Source organism: Penaeus japonicus, unplaced genomic scaffold, assembly GCF_977035675.1.
Source record: "Penaeus japonicus unplaced genomic scaffold, GWHDUDI00000001_assembly GWHDUDI00000011, whole genome shotgun sequence".
Lineage (NCBI taxonomy): Eukaryota > Metazoa > Arthropoda > Malacostraca > Decapoda > Penaeidae > Penaeus > Penaeus japonicus.
The window spans coordinates 15661018-15678517 of record NW_028234413.1 but is presented as its reverse complement, the minus strand read 5'-3'; the positions used below and the strand labels follow the sequence as shown (position 1 = coordinate 15678517).

Sequence of the window (17500 nt, the reverse complement as noted above, 5' to 3'; positions counted from 1 at the left end):
GAAGAGTAAGTTGTGGAAATTTAGTTGAAGTGAGAGTATGATGGTATGTAAGGGATGGTAAGAGGGTAAGAAGATAAGTGATATTTTTTGTAGTGATGTATATGTGGAAGGTGTGAGGGAAATACTGTTATTGTTGGATGTTGGTTGGTATTTTTTTGATGTTTTGTGATGGGTGGTTGGGTTGGTGTGGTGTATAAATTGTGTTGAAAATATGTTGAATTAATGTTTTGATTATTAGTTGGTAATCATGAGCTGTATGAGTGGTGCAGTATTGTTAGCTAGTTGTTATGATTTTTATTAATGGTATTATCAAAAATATCCCAAATTATCAGGCGATGCATATGACACATACACACACACTCTACACTCACTATACACTAACTTAACACACACACACTTAACCATTCCCCACAGCATGAATAGTCACACACAGACACTAAACAAAAACAGACTCACACACACACACACAAACACACTCTCACCCAACACAGATTATACACCCAACAGTACACACAACACAAACACACCACTCACACACAAAGCACAAACACACGACACACTCACACACACCTCTAGACACTCACACACACACACGTACCTATATAAGTACACACACACTCACACACACACACGCAAACACTCACACTACCACACTCACCACACACACTAAACAACACACAAACACTCACACACTCTCTACACACACACCACACACACGACAAACACCAATTCACACTACACACACACAAACACTCAGACTGACACACACTTCCCACCCACAAAACCACAGTCCTCACACACACACACTCACACTAGCACACACACACACGACACACTCCATCACACACACACAACGACACGGACGACGCCAAACACACTAGCACACACACACACACAGCGACACACACAACACACCACACACACTCTCTCACTCAGTCACCACACCAACACGAACCACACACACTCATTACGACACTCAAACACACACCAACACGTCTCACACCACAACACTCACACACTCATACACACACCCCTCACTCAAACACACACACACACACACAGATCACCCACAGCACACACTACATCACAACACACACACACACTCAACCCCACCCACAGATGACACACTCATGCACACACACACTACACAACACACTACACACACATACACCAAATACACACATAGCTCACACACTCACACACACACCACTACACGACACAAAACACAACACACACACACACTCTCACTCACACAAATACAACCCACACGACCCACCCCACAGTAGCCACCCGCGCGCGATCGCTTACCAACACCACCCCACCTCACTCCCCCCCGCAGCAAACACCAACACTCCGACTCCACAGGCAGCCAATTATGGAAAAATGATATTGTCATTACAGGATCGGATTTGGCCCCTCAATATGATTGGTAATATGGTATCATTATTTATTAATTATAATGTTGTATTGTATTTATCATTATCATTATTATTGTCTTTATTATTGTCATTATGGTTATTCAGTAGTTGCATTATTGTTAGCATTATATTTATTTATTGTGATCATTATTATATTATTGTTATCAATTTATATTAGTGATTGTGATCAGTATAGGATTATTGTTATCATTATTATTATTATTATGATTCAATGTTATTATTTATTGTATTATATTATGATTAAAATTAAATTGTTGGTTTTTTTAATTATAACTTTTATTATGATTATTAGCACTATAGTATCATTATATTATCACTATTATTAAATCATTATTATTGCATTAGTATTATCACATATTATCATTATTATTATCATTATTATTATTTTCATTAGCATCAGCATTATCATCATCAGTATTAATTATGATGTATCAGTAGCTGTAGCATTATATTATCATTAGTATTATCACTATTATTACTTTATATTATCATTAATCATCATCATTACTATTAGTATTATTATTAGTAATGATGATTATTATCATTATTTTTATATCATGTATATAATTATTATTATTTGAATTATTTTAGTATTATTATTTTCATTATATTATTAGTTATCATTATTATTATTATTATATTTATCATTATTAATGATTTATTATCATTTTTAAGATCATTATGATTATTATCAATATTAGGATTATCATTATTATTATTATCTTGATTATTTTATCCATTATTATTATTACTTTAGTTGCCTTAATTATTATATTATTATCCCCATCAGTATCATTATTGTTTTAGTATTTATCACCATCATTATATCATTATGTTTATTATTATTATATTATTTTATCACATCATTATTATCATTATTATTATTATATTAATGAGTATTATTATTATTTAATTATCAGTATCATAATTATTGTTATTATCAGTATTGTTATTATTATTATCATTATTATTTCCTTATTATCATTATTATTATAATTATTATCATCAGTATCATTATTGTTATTATTATCATCATCATCATGATTATTATTATTATTATTATCAGTATCATTATTGTTATTATTATTATCATTATTATTATCATTAATATGATTATTATTATTATTATTATTATTATTATTATTATTATCATTATTATTTTTCTGATTATAATTATTATTTCCTTATTATCATCATTATTATTATATTAATATTATTGTTATTTTATCATTATTAAGATTTCCCTACTTATCATTATTATTTTTCTAATCATCATTATTGGTAAAACAATAGTATTTACAATGCAGTAGATCCATAATATCGCTTGACCTAATATGCTCCAACGGCGGAGTCCGGTTTCCTGCATGAGGTCACGAGCAGGTAAACTGCATTACCTGGGTTGACCTCCTCACCTGTGTACAAGGAATGGGCAGGAGTGTTATGGTTTCCGGCGGTGCATGACCCTATGTAACCTGAATAGTGCTTTTGTTTACATAATCTGTAAGGGAATACGGGAGTATTAGGTTAATATAATTCTGAAATAAATGTATATAGCTTTCTGATTGAATTTGAAATACAGATCAAATAAATAAAAATAATAATACTTGATTATCATAAGGATGATATAGTACTTGATTCATGGTTGTTATTCTTATTGTTGTGATCTTTATTATTACATCATAGCTATGTTACTATCATTATTTTCATTATTATTGTTATGAGTATTATCATTATTATTACTATCATTGTTATTATTATCATTGTTATTACTATCATGATTAATATTATTATTATCATTATTATTGTTGTTGTTGTTGTTGTTGTTATTATTGTTGTTGTTATTATTATTATTATTGTTATTGCTATTATTATTATTATTATTGTTGTTGTTTTTGTTATTATTTTTTTTTATCATTATTATTATCAATATAGTTATTATTATTATTATTATTATTATTATTATTATTGTTATTACCATTATTATTACTTTTATTATTATTTTATTATTATTACCATTATTATTACATTTATTATTATTTTATTATTATTATTATATTAGTTTTATCGTTATCATTATGGTTATGATTATGAGTAATATTAGTGTTGGTGTTCTTATTATTATTGGTAATATATTCATTTTTATCACTTATCATTATTATTATTATCATTATCATTATTATTATTATTATTATTATTATCATTATTTTTATTATCATTATTGTTATTATTATTATCATTATTATTATTATCATTATTATTATTATCATTATTATTATTATCATAATTATCATTATCATAATCATTATTATCATTATCATTATTATTATTATCATTATGATTATTATCATTATAATTATCATCATTATGATTATTATCATTATGATTATTATCATTATTATTATTATCATTATTATTATTATAATTTTTATTATTATCATTAATATTATTATCATTATTATTATTATTATCATTATTATCATTATTATTATTATTATTATTATTGTGTTTGTTGTTAGTAAGTTCTTAGTTTTTATTAGTAGTACTAGAAGTATTTTATGTTATTGTTATTATTATTGTTATCCTTAGTATTATTATCAGCATTATTATTTTTTATTATTTGTATTAATATTTTTATCATCACTATAATAATGATCCACCATCATTATTGTTGTAATTAACTTATGATAAAAAATATAATGCGATGATATTTTTAACCATCTTTTACCTGATTTTAAACACCTCAGCATACTGCATCACCCCGTATGACCTGGCTTCTACAGTGTATGTGGCTCACAGGTGATACTCAGGTAACCGGCTATTAAAAGTGCATCACCTGCCGTGACCTAGGATGCAAGGGACCTGGTAACATTCTGTATTTAATAGTTTGACCTGACTTTAATACCTTGTTCATCATTCTCTTTGACCCAACGTGACCTGATGACGGAAGTACAGAATCCGTTTCAAAAATATCTAAGTTTGAAATTATACCAGAGGCCGTATCTGTAAATTCGTTATCATAGTCATTAATTATGTAAATCATTGTGAATGATACATAGACAATGCTGTGTTTTCATGTCATTTATATAAGCACCACGAATGAATTAAATATCTCGCAAATAAATACACGAGAATGTTTACTCATGGATACGAAAAGCTCCCAATAAAATTAATGTGCGCGTCCGTATATGTCAGCCAAGACCGGAAGCAGCGATCTGGTGACGGTGCCATCAGCCATGGGAAATGTTTTTAAAATCTTGCGATAATATAAGTAACCTATAAATTTTCCCGGCGCTCTTTAACTTCGCCTTTTAATATCTGCAAAGGCATTTTTTATTTGTATTCTTTTGTTTATGTTTTAATGTTTCTCGTTTTGGGTGATATAACGTGATGAAAGTTCGGATAGAGTGTATTTAGCAAAAAAAAAAAACAACGTTGGGTACCGTTTCCTTAATGCTTTCTTTGGCGAATATGTAAACCTCATTAGTATAGAAGAAATGGAGAGAGAGAGTGAGAGAGAGAGAAAGAAAGAAAGAAAGAAAGAGAGGGAACGTAAGCGCGTGAATAAAAGTGTGAAAGAGGAAGAAATTTAGGAGAGAGAGCGAAAAGAGACGGACAGCCGGGCGGATCAGGAACACGAGCGAGAGAGCGTGAACCTCCCTCCTCGACGTCAGGGTGGTAACTGGGAGGGAGAGAGCGAGACAACCCTGGCAGGCGGTGACCTCGACTGACCACCCACGACACTGTTGCCACACACTGCCCTGATATTTCTAATGTTGATGCCCTGTAAAGGTAGCATATTTTTAGATACAATTTTGTATTACCTTATTCCAATATACTGAAAAGTGTTTGGAAATATTAAAATCCTGTAATCTGAGATAGAGACTATTATTGTTAACGATACGGAATACGCTTAGGATTGCGGTACGCATTACTGTGTTTGTATTTAGAATTTGATATATTGAATATGATTGTTTTAATATCCAGTTTACATGACCGCTGAAAGTCCTCATTCGAATGAATATGTAGACACGTACATACGTTAGACTGTATATACGTTCTGATACTACGGTCAACATATTTGCTCAGAACGTTTTGCCTTGAATTATTATATAAAAATCCATATAACTAATTTATCGTAAGAAAAAGATTAAACCAAGTTGCCTTAGAAAAATAAAGCCACTATGCATCATATATTCCTTATATTGCCCTTCACTCTTACACCACCAAGTGCAAACCCAACACACAACCATGAATACTTTCTCCAAGTTCAAACATGAGTCTCTATCCTTCTCACCCTTCCTCTCTCCCTCTCTCCTTCCTCCTTCCTCCTTCACCCCCCACTCTGTTCCTCCCCCCTCTCTCTTCCTCCCCGCTCCTCCCCCCGTCTCTCCTCGCACGTGTCATGTCGGTGTCGGCCATAATGACTCCTCGGTCCTAGCGACTCTCAGATCAGTAGACTCACGGAGAGCGACGAGAGCACACACGCACGCTCTCGCTCCGTCCACCCCTCACTCTAGTCCTTGGGTGCGCTTTACATCAAGACTTCGCTGTTGGATTATATTATTCTTGATCTTCAGTGCTTGTGTGTCTGTGAAACTTACCAGTGTGTGCTTTAGTGTGAAAATTATTAGTGAAAAGTTTATTGGTGAAATTTTACTTGGATTAGCCAAAGACTTCAATATATCGCCAGTGAGCAGTGTGTAAGTACAAATTATGTCATGTATTTTTGTTCATACTTTAGTGTATATGTTTTTTTTCTGTAATCTATATTATGTATATTATACATATACTAATATGTATAATATATATTATACACATATGTGTGTGTATGTATATAACATAGATTATAGAAAAGAAACATACACTAGTTTAGTTACTTATTATTATTACGTATTGTTCAGGTATCCTTAATTATAAAGCGCAATGGTGTGTACTTGTTAGAAACGCGATAGGGTTTGTGATCCAGTTCGTTCATAACGTAAGCAAGTCAAGTCTCGTTTATTAGAACAGTGCATAGACCTTATTCGCACTGCACGTGTGTTGAAATCCTTGACATACTTTTCTTTTAATATTTGCATCGACATTTATATTAATCTGAGATGTAGAATACACTTTTTTAAGTTCTAATTAATAACCCTTATATGTCTACTACTGTAAAATCAGAAATTCATCTAACCGTTCTTTATGAGTATCGTAAGATTCAAAGTCCATTATTATAACACAGTTCAGAATAACCGTTAAAATTCGATTCAGATTAAATATAACTGCAATAATAGCGTAGTAGCAATAATCATTACAGAAAAGTCACCCCGATAAATGATGCTCACAGCCACGGCTCGAAAATAGGCTCAGTTGGTGTCTGGTAGTGGTGGAGTGAAGACGTTTTGCCCTTTCTTTCCTCTTGTTAAGTTTATCACAGTTTATTTTGTTGTCTTAATCTTTTGTTGTTATGTGGTTATGCAAGGAATGGACATTGCACACGACTATCGATTTTACCTAATATGCGACATTTAACTTTGACCTAACGATTTTCAACGATGCGAACGAATTATTTTTTTGAAAGAAAACAAGAAAAAAATACATCGATGGATTCACTAGGTAAGCTTTTTTTTATTAGCAAGCATTTGTGAAACACGATTTCGAGCCAGTTCTGTTTTCTTAATCGTGCTAAATTGATAGAGGGTGTGATGTGATAATTTTACTTGGAGTTTCCATACTATTTTTAGCATAGGAGGAGACTAACACTTGCTGGCCTGGTGTTTGAACAGACTTACATTGGTATTTCAGTGTTTAAAAAACTTTTTTGGCGAAACTTTATTTACTATTAGATATGAAAGGCTAATAATTGCTTAATGTATGGTCACTTGCCATCAAATTGCCTTGGTAACTTGATTTACCAAAATCTGTCACTTCACATCAGTTAGATATAACGTGTTTATGGTTGTGGATTTTCATGTCATCTGGATCATTATGTCACCGGTGTATCAAAGCATCCTCTAATGATATGTCGTTTAACATGCGAAACGTTCGTGTCTAGGAAATACCTTTTAATTACTTTGATGTTATTTTAATGCAAATGATCTAAATATGTTAATTTCCTTATTCCAGATGAGCGGAAAGAGGAGTCGGTCGTTCAAATGTGCTGTTCATCATCGCGATCGACAAGTCAGCTCTGAGAACGACTTTCATCTTCTATTACACGAACCCCCGATTTTTAACAAGTAAGTTTGGATACCAAGTTTATGTTACTATTTATAAGGATAGATTATGAATAATGGGTGATATAGATAGGCCTATAAATCAGATATATATTTTGTAGATTTACAAACATTTTTTTAGGGTATCGTGACCTAACTTGTAATTTGTGAAAGGTAAATGTCATTCAATAGCGCACAAATGCACGCAACCTAGGAACTAGACAGGGCTACCAACCTCATTCGATCAATTTTTATATTTGATATACAGGGATTTTCAATGAAGCACCAGTTGGTTACACTAAATACAGGGTATATGTATACTTCTTCCGTGTTTATGAAATAGCACATTGTTGTCATCATAATCTATAGTTATATACTTTTGACATTTTGCATTCATGTTGGCACTCATGGTATGCCTGGCTCTGAGCTACCTTGTAAGGTTTGGCACCCTCTAGTCTCTGACTCACTTGAGGGATAGAAACATGTGCTTTCGTGTGTTAGCGTCTATTAGAACTAAATTATGTATTATTGTATGTATCCGTTCTATGTGTTACGTCATTTCGAACGAAAAGCGACCGCTAGTTTAAGATTATGTCGCCATATATTACGGTACGTTACGTTAGTACATAGATGCATTGCTGTGCTTTTCCTTATGTGTCTGTGTTTATTTGATCTAATGCGTTATCTCTTGTTCCTTCCAGAATGGTGCGTTTAATCGCCGACGAATTCCTGACGGAGGAGCGCGACAGGAAGTACTACGCCGATCATTACAAGTGTTGGCCTCCTCCGCTCTTCGTCATCGCCGTCACTCTCATACAGGTCAGTACCGATAATTCCCCTTGTTATCTTTCTATATGTTTTAAAATGGGAGTAGATAGGATTTGGAATCAAGTTGGAATCAAGATTTTCACACTAGGAATATAATTTGTGAGGTCACTTTCGTCAGAGGTCAGGTCATTGTTGCTGGGTGTAGGTCAGCGTTCGGTGGCATTTACGTTACTGTTCACATGTGTTACGTTAATGCTAATTAATTTGCGAGAATAAACTTAGCATCGATTCCACGATTTCCTAGACTAAGATCAGCTGTCCGTTGCCTAGTTACCGAATGTAAACAAACCTTCGCTTCATTACCTGCGACTATTATGTTATTAGCCCTATATTGATTTGTGCTTCCGTGTGTAGATTGTTCGATATCCAGTCTTTTTTAAGTTCTCACTCCCCAGTATTTCGCTGTTATCTAAATATAGTTAAAATTCTGGGAAGGAGTATGAAAGGGCGCCGGCAGTAGCTGTTGTGGGGTTTCATCCGGGCCACGATAGAAGGAGTCCAAATATTTACTCTTAAGGTGCAGTCAGCTTGGTTTCTCTACCTACCTGTAGTGCAGAGCGAAATTCTTGGCAATATACAATTGTTCACATGACGATTCGATAGGAGTTTTGATTTAGGTCTTACGTTAGATTCAGCTTACATTAGTTTATCATGGGTCATTATACTGTGGTATCGGATTCGGGATAGACTCGCGCCGAGGTATATTTGAGAGTTACAGAATATCGAGCGAAACCCGCCAAGTTCCCTCCCGTCCCTCCCTCACCTGGTCCGCACGAGATGTCTCCAAAGGGCTTCACCCTTCTTCCTCCCTCCCCTCACCCTTGCGTTACCCTCTCATACTTCCTTCCTCTTATTCATGCACAAACACACTCGTTTGGGGGGGGGGGGTTAAGGGAGGAGGGCAAAAGCGAGACGACACGCACTCCGCATGCATGGCGGTGCTGCGTGTTAATGGTTGAGCGATAAGTTGAGAATAATTTTTCCCGAATCGTCAGGAGACCTTTCCTCACCCCTGGGGCAGGGTCCGTTCCCGCTAGTGTCAGCGCCCTCGAGTTTCCGGTGTTGGTTCTCTAAGTTATCGGTCCTTTCCTCTCTTTCTCGTTTTCTTCCTCCATCCCTCCACCCCCCCCCCTTCCCTCCTCTGATCTCATGTCTATCCCTATCGCCGCTTCGATTCACATAGGCCTCGATGCCCCCTCCCTTGTGTGTCCCATCCGAGACCCACCACATCCCGCCTCCCCAAAAACAAAATACAGTACACTCCTCCCCCCCCCCTCCCCCTCACGACTCGCTCTCCCTCATATCCGCTCAGCAGAGTTCCACATCCGCATCCTGGGGAAGAGGCTATGACATTTAGTTTGGATTTGTTTCTCTCGGTGTAATTTCATAATGGTGATAGATATATATTTCGTAATTGTGAATTTTCTGTTGGTCGCCATTCCATTTTTGGGATGGTTTTTCGGTCGTTATTCGCCTGTCTCTTTACCTCCCTCCCCCTAAATATTATTTCAATTAAGCCAACTATATACCTAGCTTAGCTCGTATCCCATATAATCCAGCGCGGGTTTATCCAGCCTGATCCCTCCCCATCTTATCCTGGCTGTGGTTAATCCAGCATACCAAGGTCTCACCCGGTGGTACGTGTGTCGAAGCGTCAGGTGGTACGCGGGGCGGGAGGGGGGGATCTCAGCGTCTACACCCAGCTGTCGTTCCCCCCTTCTACCCCACACCTCTCCCTCCCCTCCTTTAGCTCGTTCTCGCGATCCTCCGTTGTTGAATTTACTCCCAATCACCCCATTGTTGAGTCTAGCTTTGCTTCGTGCATGTGGCCCCGGGTGGAGGCATCAGTAGAGGTGTGTATGCGTGGATGTATAAAGGAATAGTCTTGCTTTTGAAGGGTGTTTATGATAAGTGTGTGCGTGTGTGTGTGTCTGGGCCGTCACCTGGCAAGGAGAGGCACGCGACCTCATCAGCCTTACACTCCCAGCGAGCTGTCCTGCCGGGGGCCAAACATGACAATTTTTTGTGGTATTGTTTTTACTTCTCCGGGGTCTATAATTTTTCTAGATTCATATCCTTCGAATTAGTTTTTTGTTGTTGTTGGCACTCTTTTGTATTACGAAAATCCAATCTTATCCCCTGACCCCACGCGACCCCCATTCGTTCTAGACCGTCAGATGGCGAGCGTCAAGAGTATCCCAGACATCTTCGAGACATATCCTCCCCCCTCTCCTCCTTCCTACTCTGGGTATCCCTCCCCCACCCCACCCTTTTCGTAGTAAAGTAAAAATTTGTTGCTCCAAATTCCGTCACTGAAGTTTTGACTCTCGCTCCGTGGCTGAGTCACGTGTTGACCACCACTAAACAGGTGTGCGTGTGTGTCTGTGTACGTGTACGTGTAACCACTAGCCTACAAACCTTGCGATCACTGCTCCCCTCCCCCCTTCCCCTCCCCGCCCCCAGCCTTCGCTCCCTCTTGATCATTCAAGTCTCATTGCTGATAAGTCACATTCACTCGTCAAACCACTTAAGCGACTATAATCATAAAGTTTTCGGGATAAACACATTCAGCAACGTTCAGAATTAACTAGGTGTTGAGTGCGGACGGTGTAGTAACTAGGCTGCCGTGGGTGTGGTACCAGTCCGCGCACCGCTCTCAGCTGACCACCAAAACAATCTGTTCTACTTCAGCTTGCCTGCTCGTTCGGCTCGTGCACTCGTTCGGTCGCGTGTTCTTTGGCCTGTTCTTGTTCTCTTTTCATGGTCATTGCAACTCCTTTCGAAGAGGATTGGTTGTGCTTGACATTTTTCCACGGATCTACCTGTCAGCGTAAACCGTTCGTGTCACGGCCATCGCGCTAATTTTAACTCGCCGCGAAGTTGTTTTTTTCATTCCCGCTTTTTCTCTTCAAATTCCCTTGGTTCTCTCCAATTTGTCGAGCTCCCATGAACGATCCTTCCTGTATGATAACTCACGAGTCGCGGATAAGGGTCTAGTTATCTCTCACGGTGACAGCCGAGACTTGCGAAATGTCTACGGTCCGCCTTTACGGCCGTGCCAAACAAAATGTCAACCGGCGACGGGCGGGGGTGGGCGTGTTTGTGTCTCGTTCCATATCTCTTCGTTCACTGTTGTTCAGGTGTGGGAGAATGTCAGGTAGGTAGCGCTCTATAGAAGATAAATTCCCGTCGGCCTCCATAATGGCATTGGAATTGGCTTTTTGCATTGCGCTGCCGTGCCGTACAGCATCGCTCGCGTCACTCCATCAGCGCTGCAAGTGTAATAGATCATGTTTCCGCGAGCGGCGAGGACATCGCCGGGAGGTCGGGCAGAGGAGAAGGGGGGAGGGAGGCATCTGGCACCTACGTGATGGTGTCTGGGCACCCGAGCTCCCACACGCTCGACAAAAAGCCAGTCCGCCGTCGCACTTGTCGGATTTTATCGAGGTATTCCGCGTCCCAGCAGACTTGGCCACTCAACAGAAAGTTCAGGCAGCGACCGCAAGCTTGTGGCTAGACTACCGCGTGGGGTGATGGTGGCAGCAGCGGCGGCGGCGGTGGCGGCGGCGGCGCCAGCCACTTGGTGCCAGCTGTACCCGCCTCCCATTGCAACCCGCCGGTGGCACTTCCGCCCATGTTTTGTGTTATTTGTCCCGCGTCGGGAAGGGCTGGTGGAGGGGCGAAGGGGCTCCGGTCAGGGCGAGGCCGGGTTGGTCAGGTGAAGGGAGCAGCCCCGCGATGTCCCCTTATGGCCCTTCAAGCCGCCATCAGGAACTGCATTCGCGTTTATTTCTGGCAGTGACACGTGTTTTGTAACATAGCGCTGATAAAATATGACCCAGCAACATGAACACGTTACCGTTCCCACCGGTGAATGCCGTGCTCTTTCTGACCTGTATTTATACCTCGACGACACTTCACAAAGACGTAGATAAAATAGCACTTAATTGTAGAGCTAGTGGCGTGGCGCCTGCTTTGGCAAGGTTTAGTCCTCTTGCATGACATCAGCTGGTGGACTGGCGCCATCGGGGGTCACACAACTATGTCACGAATTCTTTGCTCTTTTTTTGCACTAGGCTGTAGGCATTCCATGTGATGTGATATGATGTTCTAACCAGTACTTTTCCTTCTCCAACAGTTGGGTGTGTTCGCGTACTACACAGTTATCACGGGAGAGATGAACGTGGCAGGTCCTGTGCCCATCGACTCGCCCTTCATCTATAGACCCGATAAGCGCCATCACGTTTGGCGGTTCTTCTTCTACGCTTTCTTACATGCTGGGTAAGTTGATGTCCCTCTTCCCTCCCCGTTTGTGCGCCATATCCTGAATATATATGATAACACGTGCTTTTAATTCCGCTCTCTAAAATAAATGCATCCAACTAACGTTATATTTTCCTCTTCTTTGACAGATGGGTTCACTTAGCATTCAACCTTCTGGTCCAGCTGTTGGTCGGGCTGCCCCTGGAGATGGTGCACGGGTCGGCGCGCATCGGCACAGTGTACCTGGCCGGCGTGCTTGCGGGCTCCCTCGGCACGTCGGTGTTCGATGCCGACGTGTACCTCGTGGGCGCCTCCGGAGGTGTGTACGCCCTCCTGGCGGCGCACCTCGCCAACGTGCTCATCAACTACAACAATATGCAGTTCGGCATCCTCCGGCTCATCGGCGTCTTCTTTGTCGGTAAGTGTCTTTGCGATCCGCTTTTCGCCTTTTGATGATATAGTTTCACTTTGAACACATTTATTTATACTTCTGAATTCTTGTCCTTTCGACCGGTTTCCTAATGTCCGCTTCTTCTCCTCCACAGCAAGCGCCGATGTTGGTTTCGCCATCTACGACCGGTATGCGCACGAGACCGTGGGTTTGCCGGTCTCCTACGTGGCGCATCTTACCGGGGCGTTAGCGGGACTCACACTCGGACTAGTCGTACTCAAGAACTTCGAGCAGCGCCTCCACGAGCAGCTCCTGTGGTGGGTTGCCCTCGGAGTGTACGCGGCGTGCACGATGTTCGCCATCCTGTTCAACTTCTTCCACCCGTACCCGTACATCGGCGTGGCGCAGGGCCTGCTGCTGTAGGCGGCGACGGCGTGGGGAGGGATCGAGTGTCTGTGGCCGCCGAAGGCCAAGGTTGTTCCGAGTGTGCTGGGTTGGCCGCTCCGCCTCCAAAAACCTCTACTGTGTTGCTGCGGGGTCTCCGCCGTGAGACCTCAAGTATATATAGGTCTTGAGAAGTTGAGGTTGTTACGCGAAGAGGTTGGGCGCCAACCCCCGCTAACCCGTCTATGGTGCTGTGAATCAAGCCAAAGTTTCTTCGCTCATACTGGTGAAACTGAACTATAATACCAAAGGTACTGAGCCTACCTTATACTCAGAGAGAAAGAGATTGTTATTTATTAGTGTCATAATATAGATCAGCTTGTATAGTTTTACGATATATTCCATGCTTGTTTATAACTAGTCAAACAAACATTTCCAAAGGCGAATTCTTCTCTACCTCTCTTTCCTATTATGACTAGCCGGAGCTAGTCGCCAACCACTGCTAGTCTCAAGTCATACTTATAAAGCCTAGCCTCCCAGTGGTGTTCTTACCGGTGTTATTCATTTTTTTCAACTGTTCCATTGTTCTTGTAAATAATCTCCTTGGGACACGGGGAGGGACATTGCTGTTAGGCTGGAAAAAAACGTTTGCTTTTTTGCATTCATAGTCCATTCCTTATATTGTTTGAAACTTAAATATTTATAGGCTTTGTGAAGGAATTTTTTTCCTTAACTATGTTTATTTGGTTTCTAGTCTATTTTTTCATGAAGTCTTGAAAATGTTAAAGTTACATATTGTTTCCTATTTCAGTCAGTTTCCTTCGATTTACTGTCCTAAATGTATAGATTACATAGATGTATGATGTATATTTTTACGTTTTGTATGTTTCTACATGTCCAAATACTGTGTAAGAGAATGTTATTTATATCATTAAATTCTTTTTACAAAACTTACTGTGTTGTATGACTCGAACCATACCCCGGTAACAAAGGAACCGACACAAAGGTACACCCAATCAAGCATATCACAATCAGATTAATATGATCTCGTTAAGCAACAGAGATTTGCAATCATCATAAGAACAATTATGAGTAGCATGCATAGTCATTCTGGTATGTTAATGCGTGGCCACATTCTTCTGTGCACATATGACTTTGTTTTTTGCCAGCATAATGCTACCTAACCTTGGGAGGTTATGTTGTACCTCATAAGGTGATTGTTACACTAAACAGGCATTATATTTTAAGTACTATAATTGGACGAGCACGAGCGAACGAGCCAGAACACGTGCGTTATATAAGCGAACATGTACTACGACAGTCAGCTAATCGAACACAGCTGTTACAGAATCAAGCACTAAGGATTCATACACAACTGTACAAATGCCATACACTGGCATTATAATTAATACAATATTCTCATGCAGAGTGCTGTAACACTGATACAAGATACAAGCGCTTTTTTCTTTGTTGTCCTGTAGCGTTTGTTGATGGCAAGAGCATGCAGGCGGTTGGCACACAAGCAGGCCAAAGCTCTTGGCTAAACTCAGCACGATCGTCTGCTGGCGAAATGTCCTTCAGAAAGAACCCTCATAAACTGTATATGAAGGTACTATTTCTTAGCTTTTTGCAAACTACGGCACGAGTCCTTGAGATCATTAAAACATTTAATTCAGCAGATATAAAACGAGAATAACTCCTAATGTGATGTGCATTCGCTATCGATGCATTCTGCACTTAATGAAGCTAGAAGTGCATCGTATATTTCTGAATATTCGTGCATAAAAAGCCGTTTTGTGACACGAATAGCACAACTATTAAATGCATGTAACATATAAAGCAATATTCTTTGAAAGTATTACAAACTATAAGCAGACATTGAGGAAAATATAGATCAGCACTTACCTGGCACTGTTTACTAGGCAACCTTAGAATGTCAATGATACTAGGTACAAATATGGCAATCAACTCGCAAAACTCTACGGAATACAGCTGCCAAGATTCAATCGCCAATGCTTAATCACATATTTAAATGTGAATAAAGTAAATCATATTAATAATTTAGTATAGTTTTAGTATCAACAAATTATTGCTAGTGAAAGATGCACATAATGAAGATTTTAAATATTGCAAAAGGAGGTATGACATTGTTAATAATGACAATAAATAACTAATTCTTACGATAAAAATATAATGTTGAAACATGCACACAATTGTGATAACGTCATAATGCTGTTGAAACTGATACATGATATTGCTAAAACTGAAACAGACAATTGTGATAGCCAAAATAATGATAGCATATGGATATGAATGTATAGTAAATGATAAGGACAGTGATATCGATAATCATATAGAAAAAAAATAAATATGTGATAACTACATTATTATAAAATAGTATCAAATATCACTATAAGGGTACCTAACATCCGGGTTTTTCCCCCAAATCAATAGCTTTGGCTAAATTTCGTTATTTGAATTTTTTAACAAATTTTAACTTTCCCAAAGCTACCCAGAGATGCCAATCCCCTTCCTCGAATTTACATGACGAGTGTTGCACTGCACTCGATCATAATATTGCAAAATATCTGGGTGTCTGTAAATTGAGTTTGCAATATACACTTAATTTACTTATTAGAAGCATCTACTGTGGTTCCGGAAGAAAAGTGTGCAAATGCACACAAAAATATGATAAGATACAGTTATAAAACACATGTGTATTTTCCCTGTACATCAGTTTCCACCCGATGGAAATAAGATTTGAAAAACCTATATATAGTAAAGGAAACTTAATTTCCGATTCTCTCAAAACAAGTTTTCGTTATTGTTTGAGGGACAAATCGTGGACTCGATTTTGTCATAACATCTATCATTCTTGAAAGACGGGACGCAGAACATACTTCCTTTTAATATGATGGGCTGCAATAAGGAGAATATATCCGAAAAAATGTCTAAATTTTGCTGGAGTGGCCAACTTCGGATGACGACTTCACAAAATGGAAAACGAAATCGTACAAAGTGGCTTCTAAAAGAAGCCATTTTGTACTTCTCTCTTGCCCGACGTCACTTCAAAAACTGTGACCAGAAAATGAACCCGAAAATGGATACAAACAAAGAAATAGATAAAAAAGTTTTTGTTTCAAATTGTTTCGGCGGGTTCTAGTCATGCAATCTTGATGAAACTAGACCTCAGAAGCACGTTCTACATATGCACAAAACCTTAGGTCTCTATCTCAATAAAGGAAACAAAAATCGAGGGAAAAGAGGGAATACAACATATTTTACCCACATCATATATTATGATGAAACTAAGCGACTGCTTCAGAGAAAGCAAACAATAAAACTTCAATTCACAAACCTTCTAAATTCATGTTATCAAACGTAGAGGAAAGAGTATGATTGAAAGAACAAATCAAATGGTGCGACTTCGCATCTCAGTGTATTTTTGGTAAATCATAAATTGAAGATCTGAGAAGAAAAAAAATATTTGTCTATTTAGTCTATTTTTTGAAAGATATATTATCAAAATTTTACATGAATCATAAAATGAGTTGAATGTGACAATTACTTTCGCGCAGTCAATTTTCTTTTGCGTATCGAAATCTAATAAAATATTTGATAATGATTACAGTAGTAATAACATGATGTGAACAAGTATGGAAGGTAGAGATTAAGTTGTTTTTTTAAATCCTGAATTATATAATAATTCAGGCTTGCCTCCCCCCCCCCCTCTCTCTCTCTCTCTCTCTCTCACTCTCATTCTCTCTCTCCATTTCTCTTAGACGCATAAATACTTTGTCATCATGTCATCATGTCATCTAAAAGTCACCTCTTCCTTTACTCTTCCTTTATGTTCTCTGTATTCTTTCAACAGTTCTAACATACATATAATAATATATATCACGTATTTCGTCCCATTGAATGTCTGTTGCGTGCACCAATTTCTACTAAATCTAGACATGAACTCGAAACAAAAAGGAATAATGGCGAACTACTAA

The 17500-nt window shown here is 38.5% G+C and overlaps 1 protein-coding gene across 8 annotated transcripts in view; it reads left to right on the top strand.

Moving 5' to 3' along the window:
- stet (rhomboid serine protease stem cell tumor) overlaps window positions 1-14456 on the top strand; it is a 481226-nt gene extending 466770 nt beyond the window's left edge. For 6 of the 8 annotated variants that reach the window (XM_086541658.1, XM_086541657.1, XM_086541660.1 and 3 more), the window contains 5 exons: window positions 7548-7660; window positions 8338-8455; window positions 12603-12745; window positions 12877-13145; window positions 13273-14456. In XM_086541658.1, coding sequence (XP_086397784.1) covers window positions 7548-7660; window positions 8338-8455; window positions 12603-12745; window positions 12877-13145; window positions 13273-13541 — 912 coding nt within the window. In that variant the 3' untranslated portion in view covers window positions 13542-14456. Of the gene's footprint in view, window positions 1-5890; window positions 6140-6780; window positions 7038-7547; window positions 7661-8337; window positions 8456-12602; window positions 12746-12876; window positions 13146-13272 lie in introns of those variants that run through there. The other 2 variants (XM_043013274.2, XM_043013275.2) reach the window with 2 other exon arrangements.
- The last annotated feature ends 3044 nt before the right edge of the window (window positions 14457-17500 follow it).